Here is a 21,752-nt window from a genome sequence, read left to right on the forward strand (position 1 = left end):
ATATGCCTTCTGAACTCATTCAACAGTTGCTTACCAGAAACTGCTTCTTTGTTAAACCATCCATATGGATCTCGTTCCAATGAAGTAGATTTTGGTCTTAGAATCAGTTATAAGAGTGATTTGAAACTGCTAATTAAAAAACTCATTTGTTTAACTCGGTTTTCCAGGTTCACTGGCAAGAAACTCTTAGAGGCTATGTTGCTGGAATATTAACTACCCAAAGGGTGCTAATTGTTTCTGCCGATCTAGATGTACTGGCTAGCAGTTCTATGAAATTTGATAAAGGGCTGCCTTCAATATCCTCAAAAGATTTTCCATGGGACATATTTCTTTTAACTTACATATTTTAATCATATAATTGAGGTTTCATAGGTTTGTTTGGGAACTTAACTTATGTGCACTATAGATCGCTGTTGTGGGTTGGGCCTACACTTCTTTTCTCCACTGCTACAGCAATCAGCGTGCTTGGCTGGGATGGAAAAGTGAGGACCCTTCTCTCTGTTAGTATGCCCTGTGCAGGTAAGTTGCTTATGTTGCTGTAAATTTTGGTTGGTTTTCCTTTCCCTTTTGAGGGTTCTCTGCAGCTTGTCTTTGTGCTAGGGGTGCAACTTGGGCAGGTTGACCTGATCCAACCCAATGTTTGGGCAAGCTTGGGTAATCATTTTCAATACTCGGGTTAGGCTTGAGTTAGGTTTTTTCAACCCGAGTTTAATTTGGGTTGGGCTTGGGCTAAGGTTCGGGCAACCCAAGCCTAATCCAAACCCGATTTAATGTTTTTATAATATTTATAATGCATATTATCCAATATAATAAATATTCATTTTCTTTTTCTATTTTTAAGAAAAAATGTCAAATTATATTATACCATATGTTTTTTATTCTTTTTAGAAACATATAAATTTATGTTTATTCTTTTGTTGCTATCTTGAAATTTAGTCCTATTTATTATTTAAAATTTCATAGAGATACATTAAAAATGTTTTTTAAAAAGTTTTATAGATGAATTTTGAATTATCCAACCCGAGTAGAACCCAATCAATCTAAGTTTAATTTAAACAACCTGAACTCAACAAAATGAGGTTGGGTTGGACTTGGGTTGAGTACCTTGGGTTAGAGTTTGGGTTGATTTTTTCTTAATTCGGGTTGGGATCAAGTTAGTCATCGATCCGACCAACCCACCCAAGTTGCAGCCCTACTTTGTGTCTCTATTTGTGGTGTATAACATGCATTCATTTTTTGCAACTTATGTTTTACCATTATCCTTTTGACGAGAAGGATGAACTTCATTCTTGCAGTTTTAGTTGGTGCTTTGAATGATCGATTGTTGCTCGCAAACCCAACAGAAATAAACCCCAGACAAAAAAAGGGGTTCGAGATAAAGAGCTGCCTTGTGGGGCTTCTTGAACCTCTTCTTATTGGTTTTGCCACAATGCAACAAAATTTTGAGCAGAAGCTTGACCTGTCAGAAATATTGTACCAAATAACATCAAGGTGGTCTTCTTTCTGCCTATATAGGTTTGGTTTTTTGTGGCATGCAGAACTTCATTTTATGAACATTTCACCTCTGGATGCTCTATAAGATATAGGATTTTGGTGTTCTTTCTTTCCATTTTGCCATATTAAAATGGTTCCATGCATGAAAGTAGTGACAACTGACTTGTAAGGCTTATCCAAATGAAGGTTTGATAGCTTGCGTATTACTCCGAGGTCTCTTGATATTCTTGGTAGAGGCCCTCCTGTTTGTGGAGATCTAGCTGTGTCATTATCCCAAGCAAGTCCACAGTTCACTCAGGTGGGCTATGGTTTGTGTGTTAAGTTTTTTTCCATGTTTTATGAATTTTTTTTTTTAGTTTCTGAATTTGTTGTGAATAAAATCAGGTATTGCGGGGTAGCTACGCAATCAAAGCTCTCCGTTTTTCTACTGCTTTGTCTGTTTTGAAGGATGAATTCCTACGATCTAGGGATTATCCACAATGTCCTCCAACCTCTCATTTGTTCCACCGGTTTCGCCAGCTGGGTTATGCCTGTATCAGGTATGTAGATCAGGCAAAATTTTCTTTGAATTTACAAGTTGATGTAATCCTGATGCTGCAGATGTTTCCAGTATGCTCTCTTCGTTGCCACTTGTCCCCCTATCATGTAAATTTTTTTTAGTTCAATATTAACCCTGGCCATGTCTAGAAGTAACTATTCCATGCTTGAATTTTTTGACAATCCATCATGGACTGTTGTTTGAAATCTTAGTTTAGCAACATTCAATGAGGCCTATGTGTGTGTGTGTTTCATTCTCTTTTCATTTCATATATTGCAATAAATTCAAGAGAAAAGTTGCGAAGATTATGGTTATAAAAGTTAAGCACATAAAGATTTGTCTAGATGGTTTGAAAATTTACTTTTCATGATTGCTGTCTTGAGCCTGTATCATCAAATTCTGGATGCAAGTTTTCCTCTCTCTCTCTCTCTCTCTCTCTTTGATAGGCAAAGATCAATTATATAGTAAGCACCTAACTAAAGGGCTCACAAAAGCATACATGATATATACAAACGTGCTAAAAGGCCAAACACGATAGAGGGGTACACAAAAAACAACTCCCTCACCTTACTAAGAGCTCAAGTAATCAATGAAGTCTTATCATTGATAATAAAGTATAACATGGACAATGAGCAATTTCCTATGTACCATTCAACCCACTCCAAAAAATTGTACATAAATGATTGTTTGATTACTTGATCCATTTTTTTTCAGTATTTTCAAACTTTCTCATATTTCTCTCTTTCCATATAGTCCAAAACAACTACAAAGGAACTGCTCTACAAGCTTTCTTCCCAACAACAAATCCATACTAGTTTAGAAGGACATCTTTGACTTTGAAGAACATTACCCATTGTACTCCACAACATGACTTCTTTTGAGCAATGAAGGCAAATATGATTAGTTTCTTCTTCTCCTTTGCCTAGATAGTATCTGTTTGACATTCTTCAACCCTTCATTCTGAGCTAATCCAATGTCAATATTCTTCCTCATATAGCTTTCCAAGTAAAACAATTAGCCCTCACCAAAACCCATGGATCCAAGCAATGCAAAACAGGAGTGCCTCCATTTTTCCATTTGATAAAGAGGAATATAGAGTTTTAACTGTAAATTTGTCACACTTCAAATTCGTTAAAACCCTTTTATTCTTTATATCTATACTAATTTTTTGCGCTTACAATCTCCTAAAAAAGGCTTCCACCTTGTCTTGCTCCCAATCATGAATCTGTCTTATTAATGTAGGGTTCCAATAACTTCTTTTCCTTTCTTAATCCCACACCTTGGCTACCTATGCATCTTTGGTAGTGGCTATTGAGTACAATGCAACAAAGGCATCTTCCAAGGTACATCACCACACCGTATATACTTCCAAAATTTCACTCTTCAACTGTTACCCACCCTAAATCCAACTCTACTATTAAAAATCTCTCATCCACTCCTAATTGCCTTCTACGCACTCACCCCTTACCCTTCCCTCACTCTACTAGAGCACAATTCCCCCTCTTCCTACCCATACTTCCTTGTAATAGCCGCTTCCAAAGGGTTCATTGTCAATTGTGGATCTCCAACACCATTTACCAGGAAGTGCCTTGTGAAGAATGAACAAACTTCTAATACTCAAAGCCCTCACTCCTCTTATCCATTCAAATTTTTAACCAATTTCTCTAGATGTGGCTTTCTCTCAAGAGCCCTTCACCTTAAAGGAAATCCTTTTAGATCTGTTCTAGCCTTGAACTTACTTCTCTTGGTATGAAAAATAATGTCATGTAGTAAATTGGTAAGCTAGATAGGGTGTTTTTTTTATCAAAATTAGTCTTCCTCCTTTTGATAGGTACTATCTCTTCCACATAGTGAGTTGCTTCTAAAATCTCTCCACCACATCCCAAACTCATGAAGATCTAAACAGAGCTCCCAATGGAAGGCCTAGATAATTGGTGAGGAGGGTCCCCACTCTACATCTTAGAACTCTAGCTAGGTCCTCTACATTAGCAACCCTCTAAGTGGTTTCAACTAAGTTTTCTCTAAATTTGTTTTTAACTTGAGATTACCTCAAACCACATCAATGTCCAATTCAAGTACTCCATATGCTTCTTGTCAGTATCACATAGAATAAGCGTATCATCAACAAATAATAGGTCTAACACCTCTATAAACTCCCCACCTCTTCTTCTAATTGAAAACCTCACGATAAAGCCTCCTTCCTTTTCCCGATTTGGGATATAGGAGAATGCCTCCATGGCTATAACGAAGAGATAAGGGTATCGGGTCACCCTGTCTCAAGCTTTTAGAACTCTAGAAACATTCTTTTTGGGTCCCATTAATCAGTATGGAGAAGCAAATTATAGAGATATACCACTTAATCAATCTTATCCACTTAGAACCAAACCTCATGTTTTAAGCCCATTTGACATGATCATACACCTTCTTGATATCTAGTTTACATATCACCCCACTCTTGATGCTTTTAAGCCTTGATTTAATGGCTTCAATTATTATGGGGATTGGATCTAAAATTTGCCTACCTTCTACAAACGTATGCTAAAAGGTTGAAACAATTTTTCCCACCACTTTGTTTAGTCCCCCTCCCTCCCTCTCTCTCTCTCTTTCTCTCTCTCTCTCTCTCTCTCTCTCTCTCTCTCTCTCTCTCTCTCTTTCCCAAAGCAAATTGACCAATTTGAAATCTTTAAATCCTCTACATCCCCTTTTTGGGACTAACACCATAAAAGTGACATTTAAACTTCTTTCGAAAGACCCTAGTTCATAGATCTTTGCACAAAAAAAAAAAAAAAAAAAAAAAACCATCACCTCAATTTTCACAAAGTTCCAACGAATTCTAGATGTTAGTTATTATGTAGTTATGTTTGTCCAAGCCTACTATGACATATTTGTTTTCTAGCAATGATGGATCTTGAATTTCAAGAAGGATTAATGTTTACTAGAAAGGAGTATCTATTATGTGCATGAACTGTTGTGACAGCACTAACCTTGAAAAAGAAAGAATAATTTGTTAGGAGACTTTTACAATTGTACCTTAAGGATGCCTTTTGTTCACGGTAGTTTAATAGGGAATAGATATCTTATATCCAAGTATATTATTACCATGTTGAGTGAACATGACTTAGTTGGACATGAGGTCCCATTAGGAAAATCTCATTACTATGAATGCTTGGTTTTCTTTCAATTCTCATTCCTAGAGAAGAATAATAATTGTTAAGAGAGAGAGAGAGAAGAAAAACTTTGATTCTCATTCATTGTGTCTACTTACAATTAAGAAAATATATATATACAAGGCTAGGAGTCCTAACTACCATACATGTGACCTATATTAAAAAGGAAACATTGTACACTATAAATTCATTATATTCAACACTCCCCCTCAAGCTGGAGCATATACGTCATATGCACCAAGCTTGTTACAAATGTATTTAATCCTAGGACCTCTGAGAGATTTAGTGAAGATGTCTGCTAGTTGATCATTTGACTTAACAAAACTTGTAGCAACACATCCTGATGCGATCTTCTCTCTAATGAAGTGACGGTCAACTTCAATATGTTTGGTCTTTTCATGAAAGACTGGATTTGATGCAATATGTAATGCAACCTGGTTATCACAGATGAGTTTCATTTGTTCATCCTTTCCAAATCTCAACTCTCGAAGAAAATGTCTCAACCATATGAGTTCACATGTTGTCAAAGCCATAGCTCGATACTTAGCTTCAGTACTAGATCTGGCCACTACATCTTGTTTCTTACTCTTCCAAGATATTAGATTACCTCCAATAAAAACACAGTACCCTGAAGTGGAACGTCTATCTGTGGGTGAGCCAGCCCAATCTGCATCTGTGTAACCAACAACCTGAGTATGACCTCTGTTCTTGTACAACACACCTTGGCCTGGTGTACTTTTGATATATCGAAGAATGCGGATTACGGCATCCCAATGGGCTATCACATGGTGACTGTAGGAATTGACTAACAATACTCATAGGAAAAGAAATGTCTGGACGAGTAATGGTGAGATAGTTCAATTTACCTACGAGCCGTCGATATCTCCCAAGGTCTCCTAAAGGTTCCCCCTGTCCTGGTACAAGTTTGACATTCGGATCCATAGGTGTGTCTATCGGTTTACAGTCTAACATACCAATTTCTTCCAGGATGTCTAAAGCATACTTACTTTGGGAAAGGACCACACCGGAACTAGATTGAGCTATCTCAATTCCCAAGAAATACTTGAGTTTCCCCAAGTCTTTGGTCTGAAAGTGGGTAAAAAGATGTTGCTTTAGTTTCTAAATACCATCCTAATCACTACCTGTAATGACGATGTCGTCCACATAAACAACCAGATAAATACACTGCCCCAAGGAGTTATGATGATAGAAAACTGAATGGTCTGTTGTACTGCGAAGCATGCCAAATTCTTGAACAACAGAACTAAAACGGCCAAACCATGCTCGAGGAAATTGTTTCAAGCCATATAGAGAACGACGTAACCTGCACACTAAACCAAACTCCCCCTAAGCAACAAAACCAGGAGGTTGCTCCATATAAACTTCCTCAGCAAGATCACCATGAAGGAAGGCATTTTTAATATCCAACTGATAAAGAGGCCAAGAACACATAGCAGCCATGGAGAAAAGCAAGCGGACAGAAGCAATCTTGGCAACCGGGGAGAATGTGTCACCATAATCAGAACCATAAACCTGAGTATAGCCTTTAACAACTAAGCGGGCCTTAAGGCGATCAACATGACCATCAGGACCAACCTTAATTGCATAGACCCAACGACAGCCAACTGTAGATTTACCAGAGGGCAAAACAACAAGATCCCAAGTGCCATTAGAGTGCAGAGCATCCATTTCATCCACTATTGCATGTCGCCAGCCTGGATGGGAAAGAGCTTCATGGGTGTTCTTTGGAAGAGAAACAGAGGATATAGCATAAACAAAAGCAAAATAGGGTGAAGATAATCGATGATAACTCAAAAAATTGTAAATAGGATGAGGATTACGAGTAGAGCGAGTACCTTTCCGAATAGCAATGGGTAAATCATCAGGAGAAGGCAGAGCCGGGGCAGGAGAAGCCGAAGGAATAAGAAGTGAGTCAGCAGGTGCCTCAGCAAAAGGGAGAGGAGCAGCAACACGAGGGCGACGATGATAAACCTGAAGTGGTCGAGGAGGCACAACATCAGATGGGGAGACAATGGGAAAGGGCAAGACTTCAGAAACAAGAAGAGACTCAGAAGTGGTGGAAAAGAATGGTAAGTCCTCAAAGAAAGTGACATCAGCGGAGATAAAGTATCGATGAGTCTCAAGGGAATAACAGCGATAACCCTTCTGAAGTCTGGAATATCCCAAGAAAAGGCACTTCATGGCTTTGGCGGAAAGCTTGTCCTGTCCAGGAGTGAGAATATGAACAAAACAAGTACAACCAAAGACACGAGGAGGAAGGAAATAAAGTGGTTGGTCAGGGAAGAGAAGGAAATGAAGAATCTGATCATGTAAAACAGAGGAGGGCATACGATTAATTAAATAACAAGCGGTAAGAACAGCGTCCCCCCAAAAACGAAAAGGAACATTACTATGGAGGAGGATAGTACGAGCTGTCTCAACAAGATGTCGATTCTTGCGTTCAGCTACCCCATTTTGTTGAGGAGTATGAGCACAAGAAGACTGATGAAGAATCCCATTATGAGACATAAATGAAGTAAATGGAGCTGAAAAATATTCCCTGGCATTATCACTGCATAACACACGAATAGAAATATTGAACTGGGTCTGGATTTCAGCATAAAATTTCTGGAAAATAAAGAATAACTCAGCTCGATTTTTCATTAAAAATAACCAAGTACATCGAGAATAGTCATCAATGAAAGTGACAAAATACTGAAATCCTAAAGTAGACGTAGTCCGACAAGGACCCCAAACATCAGTGTAGACAAGCTCAAAATGAGACTTTGCCTGATTATTCAAACGCTTTGGGAACGAGACACGAGTATGTTTCCCAAGCTGAAATGACTCACACGAAAGCGACGACAAAGTGGAAAAACGAGGGACCATCTTCTGGAACTTGGAGAGATTAGGGTGGCCCAAACGACTGCGAATGAGGAGAGGAGCATCAGTGGAAATGCAAACTGTAGGAGATGAATCCGAGGTGAGGTGATAGAGGCCTTGAGACTCACGTCCTATGCCAATCGTCTTCCCCGTACTCCGGTCCTGCAAGGTCACAAATTTATCAGAAAAGGTAATAGAGCAATTAAGAGTACGAGTGATTTGCTGATGGAAATAAGATTAAAAGGACATTCAGGAGTATAAAGGACAGAAGTGAGAGGTAGAGAAGGCAGAGGAAGGGTCAAACCAATACCTTTAGCTACAGTTTGAGAACCATTAGTTAAGGTAACAGTAGGTAAATCAGAGGTAGTAGTAATAGAGGAGAAAAGATCCTTATTACCAGATAGGTGATCAGAAGCTCCAGAATCTAGAATCCAGGGTCCAAGAGAAGATGTGTGGGTAAGGCAGGCAGAAGCATTACCAGGCTGGGCAACAGAGGCAACAGAAGCCTGAGATGCCTGAGATGCTTGAGATGCGGAGGAGCTCGGAGGCTGAGGCAGCGGAGAATCAGAGGACTGGGCCACATGGGCAGTGCGAGAAGGCCGTCCATGTAACTGATAGCAACAATCGCGAGTATGGCCAAGTTTATTGCAATAAGTGCAATGAGGACGTTGGCCTCTACCTCGGTTACCACTGCGTCCTCCTCAAGAGGTAGTGTGAGAAACTAACACAGAAGAATTTGAAATGCTATCAGATGGCAAAGTTTGAGTGGACGAGATACGAAGGAGGCGAGCAAACACATCATCCAAGGACGGAACTGATGAACTACCAAGAATTTGATCGCAGACAGGCTCAAGATCCGGACGGAGGCCAATAAGAGTAAGGACCATGAAGAACTTATCAAGTTGTGTTTGTTGAGCCCCAACATCAAGAGTAAGAGGCATCACAGTCAAGAACTCCTCCTTAAGAGAGGCAATCTGGTCAATATACGTAGATAGATCCAAGTCTTGTTGGCTGATATGGACAATAGCAAAAGCCACCTTATAAAGACGCTGGATATCATTTGTGTATAATCCTTTGGCCTGAGTCCAACATTTAAAACAAGTTTTGTAGGCCCGAAGATGAAGAAGGATCTTGGGATCAACGGATTGCCATAATACACTACATAACTGGGCATCTATCTTTCTCCACTGTACGCGCTCAACCTCAGGGATATCTGCCTCCTGTGTAACCAAGCTATCCTCATATCCTTGTCCCATAAACCAAAGTTCAACAGAGGCAGACCAAGAAAGATAATTTTCACTGCCAACCAATTTCTCCGAAGTAATCATAGGAGATCCAGATATGACAGAGGAAAAAATGGAAGTTTTAGTAGTCATATCCACTTATCTGGAGAATGAAGTATATTTGGATCGAAGAGAGCCCTAATACGGCTTCAAATGCGGCTGAAAAAGGAAAAACCGAAGAATCGCCCGTGTGAGAGACCAAATGGAAAAGAAAAACAGCTGTGGCACCACCGGAAAGGTAGAAGAACACTTCCCAAGGCACGTGCAAGGATTGGGGTTGAGAAAAAATAGCCGAAGGACGCCGGAAAAACTGTTCGGAGAGCCGGCGGAGGCAAAAGAACCCCAAAAGAGGCACGTGCAGGGCTCGGATGGCAGAAACAAGTATGAAGGGTGGCTAGTCGGCGTCAGGCGAGGCTGGAGGAGGAAGCGCGTCGTCGGAAAGTGGCTCACTCGTCGGCGCGTGAGATGCAGTCGCCGGCCGGAAAAACGCGCGTGGCCGGCGCGTGGGTGGTTTTCTGGCTTCGGTGCTTTGGGAAAAATTGGAGATTTCCTCCAGGCGCTCCTTGCGGTGTGGGAAAAAGACGTCATCGGAAAAGTTCGCCGGAAAAGTCGCCGGCGGTGAATGTTTTCTGACGACGATTCGACCGACCGGAAAGCTTTGGGGTCTGGGGAAGGTGACCGGAATGAAACACGGTCACAGGAAGGTTTCCCGGAATTGATAACATGGGGAAATTGGAAAAAATTAGGTTTTCTCCCTTGGCTCTGATACCATGTTAAGAGAGAGAGAGAGAAGAAAAACCTTGATTCTCATTCATTGTGTCTACTTACAATTAAGAAAATATATATATACAAGGCTAGGAGTCCTAACTACCATACATGTGACCTATATTAAAAAGGAAACATTGTACACTATAAATTCATTATATTCAACAATAATAATAAAAATAAATAAATAAAAGATGAGCAACACATTTTTATTTCTTTCTTTATTTATAACTAGGTCCAATTTTTATAAATGTTATTTGGGTTGCTATATAAACATTAATTCCCAGGATACCCACATGCCATAATAGAAAAAGAAATGATGGGGATTTCAAATTTTCAACTTTAACCAATCACTAAAATTGAAATCTCATATCAATTGCATTCTAGGAATTTGCTTAACAGAATTATGATTGTCAATTACAAAGTTTAGATGCACTGAACCTAATCCATCCTAGTTATTTAATAAGTTGCAAGGGAATCAAGGTTGTTATTGGTAATTTTACAGGAGTCAGACAAAGATATGTTCTGGATTAAATAGATAGTATTAGATCATTGCTGAATGTAAGTTTACTACTGATACTGTGCATCTAAAATCCAGGATGTTTGGTTCTTATGACCAATGGCTGATGATTCTCTTGTATGCTTATCACTGTCTGTTTGAATTAATAACAGGTATGGCCAGTTTGACAGTGCGAAAGAAACTTTTGAAGTCATAGCAGACATTGAAAGCATGCTTGACCTATTTATATGCCATCTCAACCCCAGTGCCATGCGGCGTCTTGCACAGAAACTGGAAGAAGAGGGCACTGATTCAGAATTGAGGCGATACTGTGAAAGGATTCTACGAGTCCGATCCACTGGATGGACCCAAGGCATTTTTGCGAACTTTGCTGCTGAAAGTGTGATTCCCAAAGGACCTGAATGGGGGGGTGGGAACTGGGAAATCAAAACTCCCACCAACATGAAAGCTATACCTCAGTGGGAGCTGGCTGCAGAGGTGATGCCATACATGAAAACAGATGATGGTTCCATCCCGTCCATTATTGCAGACCATATTGGTGTCTACCTGGGGTCAATTAAAGGAAGAGGCAACATTGTAGAAGTAAGGGAAGATAGCTTGGTCAAACCTTTTACACCTGCAGGTGGTAACATCAAGGAAAATGGACTTCACACATCTCTAGCAAAATCTATGTCTAATAAGTCAAAGGAAGTGCAAGCTGGCGATTCCCTGATGGGTCTGGAAACCCTTACCCAACAAGTTTCTGGTTCCACTTCTGCTGATGAACAGGCAAAGGCCGCAGAAGAATTCAAGAAATCGTTATATGGTGCTTCTGCTGATGGTAGCAGCAGTGATGAGGAGGGAGTATCAAAACCTAAAAAGTTACAAATTAGAATACGTGATAAGCCAGTTACTTCTGCTGCTTTAGATGTTAATAAAATCAAAGAAGCCACAAAGCAGTTTAAACTTGGTGAAGGTTTCGGACCACCCATGAGTAGAACCAAGTCATTACCTGGTGGACCCCAGGATATTGGCATGATTTTGTCCCAGCCTACTCCTCCAACCACTGGAACTCTGACAGCTCCAACATCATCTGCCCCTGTTGATCCTTTTGGCACTGAAACACTAATGCAACCTGCACCATTGTCACAACCAGGTTCCATGCTTACAAGTATGGGAGTTGTGTCTGGACCCATCCCAGAGGACTTCTTCCATAATACAATTCCATCTCTTCAGGTTGCAGCTTCACTGCGTCCTCCTGGGAGTTATCTTGCACAATATCAGGGGATTGAAGGCAACAAGGTTACACCTAACCAGGTTAATGCACATGTAGCTGATGTTGGTCTTCCTGATGGTGGTGTCCCACTACAAGCCACTCAACCACCTGTTATTCCTCTGGAATCCATTGGACTGCCAGATGGTGGTGTCCCACCACAAGCCATGGGTCAGGCTGCTGGCCTGCCACAACCCATGGGTCAGGCTACTGTCCCAGCTCAATCCATGGGTCAGGCTGCTGGCATGCCACAATCCATGGGTCAGGCTGCTGTCCTACCACAGTCTGCAAGTCAGGCTTCTCAGATGCCAATCTCCACACAGCCTCTTGATCTCAGTGCACTTGGAGTTCCAGGTTCTACAAATTCAGGCAATCCTCCTGCACGTCCTGTTTCTCCACCAGCATCTGTACGTTCCGGACAAGTGAGTATCTTTCCTTCTTTTTTTCTGTTTTTTGTCTAATAGCTTTTTTTTTTTCAAAAGCTGTTTCTTTTCCCTTTTTTTTTTTTTTTTTTTTTCATATTCCTCTTTTTGACCTGTCATAATTTTTCAGTTAGTGAAATTTAGAAGATAGAAACAACCCAGGTTTCAAAAATTAAGACACCCAGAACTATGTTATGTGATGATCATTTCATATGGCTCTAGTATCTTAATTGTTATTATTATTAGTGAAATTTCGGTTAGTGAAATTTAGAAGTTAGAAACAACCCAGATTTCAAAAATTAAGATACCCAGAACTGTGTTGTGTGATGATCATTTTCATATGGCTCTATTACACAAGATCAGTGGTTTAGATAAACCATACACTTTCAATTTATTATTGTTGTTGTTGTTGTTATTGTTGTTGTTGTTGTTGTTATTGTTGTCGTTCTTGTTGTTATTGTTATTGTTCTTGTTGTTATTATTATGTTATGATAATAATATATATTTTTTTTGGTGAAGATTATTATTACACATTCACTAATTTTTGTCATAGATGACACATGGATGAACATGTGAGATTTTAAATTTTAATTATTTTATTTTTCTAAGTTTAAAATGGGAGTCACTAGATACATGGTTCTGTTTCTTTTAAGAAATTCTTGATTTTATCCTCATAGTCTGAAACTTCATAAGCATAAGAAAAAAATAAGGGTATATGTGAAAGGTTACCATTCTTTACTGTCTTTGAACCTTTTTTATTTTTTTTATTTTTTTGTTACATAGTAAAAGATGTTAAAAGTTGTACATATTTGTTTCATAATTCTAGGTAGGGTACAGTTACTCTTCTTTTAAGATGTGGAAGTTATGAAGTCAAAGCTTAAAAATATTGTTCTCCAGTTTCTGTATGTGTGGGTCAAGGCTGTTGGAGGAAGAAATGCTTCTCTGGAATTTTTAAACAGTTTGGATTCTCATGGTTAGAGGAATATTGTAGTTCATGCAGTCCATTTCTCTTTTCTTTTTGTTTTCTTATGTTTTCTCAGGTGTTTCTTGCATGCATCCCAGGGGTGGAGCCAGGCAGTGCCCAGGAGGGGCAAATGATCCCCTGAAATTTTGATAAAAATGTTAGGGGTTAATGGGATTTGATCTCTTGACCTTAAATTCTGAGAAACCTAACTGCCTACCACTAGAATATGCAAGTACTTTGATGTTATTTTGCCCCCCTTGACCTATTTTCTGGCTCCGCAACTGATGCATCCCATATACACGTTTTGCCCTCCTTAGTTTTCTTAGTAATATACTAGACCCTTTCTTTGCTTTAAAAAGGAAAAAAATTGAAGTATGGTAAAATCAACAACACCCAAGGGTGTTGAAATCCATTCTTGTATTCATTAACTAGAATAAACGATCATATATCAACCAATAAACTGTTTTAAGAAAAGTGATATATTTTTCCTAGGTTGACTTTCTGTTTTTTCTGCCTTTCCATTTTTTTCCAATAACATGAATTGAAAATTAGTGAGAGAGTGAAAGAGCCATTAGAAAAGATTTATAAGTAAAGCAGATAAGTTTTCTTGTTTTCTACTTGGGAGATACAAACTGAATGTTATGTTCCATTCATTTTCGATGTTTCAATAAAGCGTATTTTTCTTTTCAGGTAATATGGGACACATTAATTTCACCTAGTTTCATGAGAACTTGTAGTTGTTTTGTTATTGTTATGTTGAAAGTAACTGTAACTTAAACATCACTGAGTTCCAGTTTGATATTGTTCTCCACTGAGGAGCCCTCATGAAGACGTAGCTCATCTGAAATCAGCAATCTGATTTTTGTCTGCCAAAATTCCATGTGCCTATTGGCTGTTCTGCATGTGCTATGTTTGTTGGGCCTTTTTTTTCTGATCTAGGTTCCTTCATTCTCCTCCCTTACTGGTTTCCTTATAACAGGTTCCACGTGGAGCTGCTGCATCAGTCTGTTTTAAGACCGGAATTGCTCACCTTGAGCAGAACCAACTTTCTGATGCATTATCCTGTTTTGATGAAGCTTTTCTGGCACTGGCCAAGGATCAATCTCGTGGAGCAGACATTAAAGCTCAGGCCACCATCTCTGCTCAATATAAGATTGCCGTAACTCTTCTTCAGGTAAATCCAAACTCCAAACAACTTAATGAGTGCAAGCTCATTTCTTGAGCCCAAGGGTGTGCACAAATATCAAACACACCTGTTGTTTCTGTTAGGACAGCTTTTCTTCTATGGATGTGGCACCTATGCATGAAAACCTAGGGTAACTGTCTATCAAAAGAAAAAAAAACTAGGGTAACTGACCCTGTGGGAGTTTAGACTGGATGAGTTGAACCATCTAATTTCCCTTTTTTTTTTTTTCTGGAGTTTGAAATTCTGTGGCTTTAAGTTGCTGTCTGATGTTGGTAGATTATTCTTTTCACTTGCACTTTTTATCCGTGTTTACTATGCTCAGTAAACATCAATCTTGAGCAAAGTAGCTTCATATTGGAGTCAAGTCTTAGGAATTTAGGAGAATAGTATCTATGTTGGTGGAGTGTGCTGTTATACTGGTCACAAGGTGGTTTAATTGAACCAAACTTAATTCCAACATGACTGGTGGATGAGTTTGGGCAAGCATTTTTAGATGCAGGGTTGGGATTAGGTACAAAAGGTCCCAACTTGATTTGTTAGATGCAGATTTTGGATTGCCTTGAACATTTCCAAATCAAAGGTAAGCATTAGGCTTGGTTGAAGTATTAGGAGTGGCACACAAGAAAGACATGGCATGAAAGATGTGATTAAAATAAGTGTTCAAGAGAAGTACATTAGACAACTACCATGATTGTGATATGTCAAAGGAGTTGTGTGCATCATGAAGACATATCACATAGAGGTGGAAGATTGATTTGATGAAATGTCAACCAAGATTGAGGTTATTGAAAATTGAAAAGAGTCTCAAATTCGTAATTGGTATATATTCCTTTGGCGCGCGCACACACACACACACACACACACACACACACATATATATATATATCATAGAGCATTTTATATATTAGTAATTTAGTATTGATTTGTAAAATTAGTTTCCTTATAAAATAAGGAAAGTTGTTAGAGCAATATTCTAAGTCATGACGAAAAAACTATGAGATAGAGATGGACATGTAAAGTCTATACTGAGTAAGTAGAGAGATATGAGGAAGAGTGGGAAACACTTGGTAGAGTGAGGTCTCATAATTCAAAGAGTAGGGAAATGTAGGATATTTTTAGGGCTCAATAGTTGTATTTGTTTCTATGTGTCCTCTATAATATTTTCTATGGTATTATAGAATGATTCTCTCTCATCCGTGAATGTTGACATGATTGGTTGAATCATGTTAAAAAAACTCATGTACTTTTATGTGTATTAATTTTATCTTTGTGTTATTGCATTAATATATTAGAATTGAAGCTTTCATTGGTACAATAGGTGGTATTAGAGCTTTTTTTTTTCAACATAAGAAGTGGTATCCATAGATGAAAATATCGGGATATATAGGCTATATATTGTCGATATATCATGTATCGGAGAAGGTGGAAACAATATATAGTAAGATATATCGACTGACAGAAATATCAGTAAATATTGGTGAATATCGGCGATATAACGGTGATATATCGGTAATCACAGATATAACAACGATACAAGTAAAAAATTGGCTTTAAATGGAAAAATATCATTGAAATTTCGGAGATATATCGGTGAAAAATTGGTGAAAAATTAAATTATTATAAATAAGTTAATTTTAATTTTCTCATAATCTATTTTGTATACTAATTAAATGTAAAAATATTTTTAAATAAAAATATTGTGTCAAAATACCTCCCATATTTTTAAATAAAAATATTTTGTGTCAAAATGTACTAATATTTTTAAATAAAAATCAATAAATACATTTAAATCACATAATTGGTACATTTGCAATAATTTAGTTTTAAATTAATAATTTTATTTTAAATTAATAAATACATTTATTTGCTCTTTGAGGTTTAGGCTTCCTTGTATACATCTTGTATGCTTTGTGGTTGTTTGCCTTTTGATAATATACTTTATGTTTATTTATCAAAAAAAAAAATTAATAATTTTATTTTATTTTGATATTCAAGTGTAATAATAGTCTATTAAGAATAAATTAACTTAGTACATTTTTAAATTAGTAGAACATTGAATTTAAATTAGTGCATTTTTACAATTAATTATTTTCAATAGATGTCAGTAAATTAACTTAGTATAGTAAAATATTTGAATCACATAATTAGTATATTTATAATAATTTAGTTTTATAATGAGTACACTTACAAAATTCACATTTCTTATCAATCAATATGATATAATTAAATTTAATATCCCAAATCATATCATACATATATCAATTTCTTCAATAAAACAACTTTAAAATGTCTACTATACTTCTAATTTCATTTCTAAGAGTTTTTTTTTACATTTCATGAGTTTTGATCAATTTTTGATCCACCAATATTTTGTTTTAAAATATCCGTCGATATATCCGTAAAATTCAAGTACCGATATACTCGTGATCACCGTTATATCCGTGATTACTGATATTTTCATCTTTGGTGCTATCACAACTTCCACTAGTACAAATGGTATTAGAGTTTTTGGTAGCATAACAATTTATTCATAAATTTTATGAAAAGTGAGATGTTGGATTTCTTCATGGAATTCCATCGCAATAAGTCTTTTGAGAGGATCTTAAATGCTACTTTCTTGGTGTTGGTCCTAAAGAAAGGAGGTAATGTCCCTTAGACTTATTACCTAGTGAGGGTTTTGTGTAAGCTTCTAGTAAAGGTATTGGCAAACAAGCTGAAAAGAGTGGTAAGGAGGGAAAGTGTTGTTTGGACCCTCAGAGGCAAATTTTGAACATAGTGCTTATTACTAATAAGGCACTTGTTCAAGGTTGAAAAGTTCTAGACTCTATGTTGTTTGCAAGTTAGATGAGAAAGCCTATTGACCATGTTAGTTGAATTTTCCTTTTATTAATGCCTGGAAGCATAGGCTTTGGTAACAAATGGATTGACTGGATTCGATTTTGTATGTTAAGAATGAAGTTCCTTGTATGTTAAGAATCAAGCTTAAGGGGTTTAAGGCAAGGGAACACTGTTTTCCCTATCTATTTGTATTGATGATGGAGGACTTTAGTTATATGTTAAGATGGGCTCTGGAACATGGTTAAAATTCAGGTTTCATGGTGGGGGAAGGGCTGGAGGTTTCTCACCTTCCTTTTTTTAATGGCACCCTTCTTTTTCACGAACCTTGTGTGGAGCAATACTTATTTGAATAGTTTTGAAGTTTCTTCAAGTCTAAAAGTTTATTGGGAGAAAAAACAAATTAATTCCCATAGGAGAGGTTTGAAGTGTAGTGGAGTTCACTTATTTATTGAGTTGTGGGGTAGTTAACTTGCAAACCACTAATACAGGTCTCCTATTACAGCTCTCTGTTCAAGTCTTTGGCAGCTAGGTAGTAGAGGGGTTTCATAAAACAACAGAAAATCATTAATAAACAAAACATGCAAGATCCATATTCCTTCACCCTCACACCCCTCCACCTTGAAACCATTGAAAAAACCCCTTTCTGGAATCCTAGCGATGATGCTGCTCTATACCTCCATGATGAAAAGGAACAAGTATCTGGAAGAGGGATCCTCTATCTCAAACCGTCCAGTTCTTAAAATAAAATAAAAAGAACACTATTTCTTTTTACCAATACCATGAAAAAACACATCACAGAAATGCAAAACCAAACACATCTTTAAATACAGAACCTTAGCCAACCAAGCAATTTCCTCCTAAAACTTGTCCTGTTCCTCACTGTAAGCAAAAGCTTTCAATTCACAAGCTCTCCAGCTATCTTATTTTTCAATTTGGGTCACTACTCTTGTACTTGCAATTTTGGTTCTCAATTCAATGACGTCATTGACAACAAGAACTGCATCCAAAACCTGCCGATTCTCAAAAAAGTGATGATGCAACTTGGGGACCACCTTCACAATAACCACCTTCAACCTATCGACTAAAATTTTCACCAACAGCTTATATAGGCTCCCCACTAAATCAATAGGCCCAAAATCCCTAATGTCATTTCCTTTACTTTCTTGGGAAATAAGACTATAAAATTGACTTTTAAAACCACCAAGACTGGTACAACTCAACCAAGTTGTAGGATTAGCCATGCCCATTACCAAAATAGTTATGGAGTTTGAATATTTTGTTGGCTCAGAAAACAACTCAGTTGAATTGCAGGTGAATTAGTTGTCTCGGGACAATTTTGTGATGACTCCAAGATGACTCTGAGAGGATGTTGAGACTAAGCAATTCAAAGGCAGTGATGTCAGAGAAAAGGGTAGTGGAAAAGAGAAGAAAAGTTATAGAAATGAAGAAGATTGAAGTAGAGAGGAGTATGTTTGGATCTTTGAGATCTGTTTGCATCTTCATCTACAGATGGATCTTTAAGTTGCTTTTTATGCCAATAAATTTTACAAAAAAACTAAAAACAAGAAGCATGAACCCTGATTATATGTTGAATGTTTCATCATTGTTCATTGTTATATTTGTTTTCCTTGTGTAATTTAAACCTGTGTCCTTTTCTTTTAACTTGAAAGTTGACCCTGAGGTGTATTTAGTCAACAACCGAGTCTAACCTAACCCAAGCTTGATTATGCACCTCAAACACTAGGCTGGATTGCATTATTTGTTAGGGTTGGGCTTCAACCCAACTCTGCTCAAATTGCAGCTATACCAGCAATCACCCCATAATAATTGATGTGTGCTTATTTCAATCTTTTCACCAAAGATTTTAAATGAAATCAACTTTATTTCCAAGTTCTGTTCTATCTTCCTGGCCTTGACCATCTCCTGATTGTGTATACATTGAATGTATCATTGTTCAACTTCTCCTAATTGGTTTCATTGCAGGAAATTGGACGGCTGCAGAAAGTCCAAGGCCCTAGTGCGATCAGTGCAAAAGATGAGATGGCAAGACTGTCACGTCATCTGGGTTCATTGCCTCTTCTGGCAAAACATCGCATAAACTGCATTCGAACTGCCATTAAAAGAAACATGGAGGTGCAGAATTATGCATACTCAAAGCAGATGCTTGTTCTCCTCCTCTCCAAAGCACCTCCAAATAAGCAAGATGAATTGAGAAGCCTGGTTGAAATGTGTGATAAGAGAGGTTTATCCAATAAATCCATTGATCCTTTGGAAGATCCTTCCCAGTTCTGTGCTGCCACACTAAGCCGTTTGTCCACCATTGGATATGATGTTTGTGATCTATGTGGAGCCAAATTCTCAGCTCTCACAACTCCAGGATGTATTATCTGTGGTATGGGAAGCATTAAAAGATCAGATGCGCTTGCAGGACCTGTCCCTTCACCTTTTGGCTAACATCAAAATTGGGACAACTTTCCTCTTGCGCTAATCCACCAGGGAATTTTGCCCCTCCTGTCGTAGGGGGCCCTCTTCTCCACGGGTCCTACCCCAAAATGAAAATCTCTCCAAGGGGTTAAAATAGCAGCTACCAGGTGTATATTATAATGATTATGTTTTGCGGGAAAACAGGTATATACGTATTACTTTGTATTCGAGGCTTTTGGCTCTTTTTTTTGTTTTTTTTTTTTTTTGTGTTGTAAATTTCTTTGTGAACCTCATTTTTTTTCTTGCAATATACTTCATTGTTTTGGCTTGGCAGTTCTTGTCGTTACTATTTTTCACCTGATTTCAGTATCTGTGTTTGGTTATCACCGTCTTCCTCCGTCTATATTGTAACTGCAGCAATATTAATGGTAGGGATGCCAGTGCTAACCGTAGGATTGGAAAATGACTTGAATTGCAAACACCAGGTAAGAACTTGGTTTGCCTCTTTTGATGACGAGCAACAAGATTAACAAACTCCTGCTGAGAAGAATACGCACCCAGTGAACCTGCGATCTGAATGGCAGTTCTAATTATAAAATAAAAGAGCTCTGTTTCCAAACAAGTATGTCCATCTTCAATTGTAATCTTATTTTGGAAGGTTGCATATGTCAGAATGGTTCTCCAAAGTGGTTTTTCTTGTTCAACATAAAATTAAGGGGGAGGATGTTGGTGAGCAGCCTTTCATGGACGGAAAGCTCTTTCTTAATATTGAACACCATTTTTAAGGACTACACAAAACCCAGCTAAACCGACCTTGAATGATGTCACAGCAGGAATCTCTCAGAGGTGCAAATCAAATCTGAAGACCTCTTACGGCTCTGGTTAGCTTTCTTAATACTAAGACATGGCCGACTTTCTCATAGTTTTTATACTACCAAGCCAACTCACAACTAGTGGGAAAATATTTATGGTTGTGTCAAATATGTTTAGAATGGATTCAAGTATCCACTCTCTAGTTTAAAGGTCAGATTCGACCTAGGAACCAAGACAAGCTCCCATAACACAACTGATGTAAAATAAGAGTTTCTTTATGTTTATTTCTTGGGTGGTTCCAGTTTCTGTTCGCTAGTTTTCGCTTACCCCCAAAGAAGCTCAAATGAATTATCATCTCACGTCTGAAATCCAAAAGATGCCCAATTAAATTCCCATTTCTCTAACATGATATAATATCCACAAATGACCAGGTAACACTTATGGCAGGAGCAACATGGCAGGTTGTGTAAATAATCATCTTTGAGAACATTTGGAACTTTGTTCCTGTGTCTTAGCCTTTGGTAGGCCATTTGAGAGAGAGACAATGCATGCCCATGATCTTGATATCACTTATGAAGAAATGAAATATCACAAGCTATTCAAGAGACAGTATCTTTTGGGATACAGGGATGGATCTTAGGACATGCCGTAACCAGGCTGGTGGATAGCTTTAGTAGTAAACGCCCTAGTTACCCCCATGCACCCAGATGGTGGTCAGTCATCGGTGGTCCCAATCTGACATGGCAAGACCACCCCGGTGCGAAACAAGGAGCTCAAGTACTGGACCTAATCACAAGCCATTGTTGTTGAAGAGTCAGGTTAATAATAGAGTACCACCGGAAACTACTGTAGACTGCACCATCAAGTTTGCACGTCTTTCCAGTTCCCAAACCTTAGAGAAGAGCTGGACCATTCACTTGTGTCTAAACTTTGATAGCATGGGACAAAGATAGATCCAGTGTTTCATGTGGTACACACGTAAGGTTGCTTCATTGTGTCTACCAGCTTGCATCTCTACGATTGTCTTTATTCACCTACTCCTTTTACCAAAATCTTCAGTGTTAGTGGATCAAGAAGAATGCCTTCCATGTGTGAATGGGCGTGGGCATATATGCACGTCGGCATGTGTAAGAGGGAGTGGGGGGTTTGGCTTTCAAGATCGATTGGTTGGTGAAAAGAAAATGAGCTGGAATAAGACAAAAA

The 21,752-nt window shown here is 38.1% G+C and overlaps 1 protein-coding gene across 2 annotated transcripts in view; it reads left to right on the forward strand.

Moving 5' to 3' along the window:
- The window catches only part of LOC100263199 (uncharacterized), a 49,477-nt gene extending 29,408 nt beyond the window's left edge, over positions 1–20,069 (forward strand). Inside the window, exons 18-26 of one of the 2 annotated variants that reach the window (XM_059738451.1) lie at positions 168–296; positions 402–519; positions 1,296–1,491; positions 1,681–1,792; positions 1,879–2,033; positions 10,803–12,138; positions 12,169–12,324; positions 14,268–14,462; positions 19,296–20,069. In XM_059738451.1, coding sequence (XP_059594434.1) covers positions 168–296; positions 402–519; positions 1,296–1,491; positions 1,681–1,792; positions 1,879–2,033; positions 10,803–12,138; positions 12,169–12,324; positions 14,268–14,462; positions 19,296–19,766 — 2,868 coding nt within the window. In that variant the 3' untranslated portion in view covers positions 19,767–20,069. Of the gene's footprint in view, positions 1–167; positions 297–401; positions 520–1,295; positions 1,492–1,680; positions 1,793–1,878; positions 2,034–10,802; positions 12,325–14,267; positions 14,463–19,295 lie in introns of both variants that reach the window. The other variant, XM_059738450.1, reaches the window with a different exon arrangement.
- Positions 20,070–21,752: the final 1,683 nt, after the last annotated feature.

The sequence above is a fragment of the Vitis vinifera genome, chromosome 7, assembly GCF_030704535.1.
Source record: "Vitis vinifera cultivar Pinot Noir 40024 chromosome 7, ASM3070453v1".
NCBI lineage: Eukaryota > Viridiplantae > Streptophyta > Magnoliopsida > Vitales > Vitaceae > Vitis > Vitis vinifera.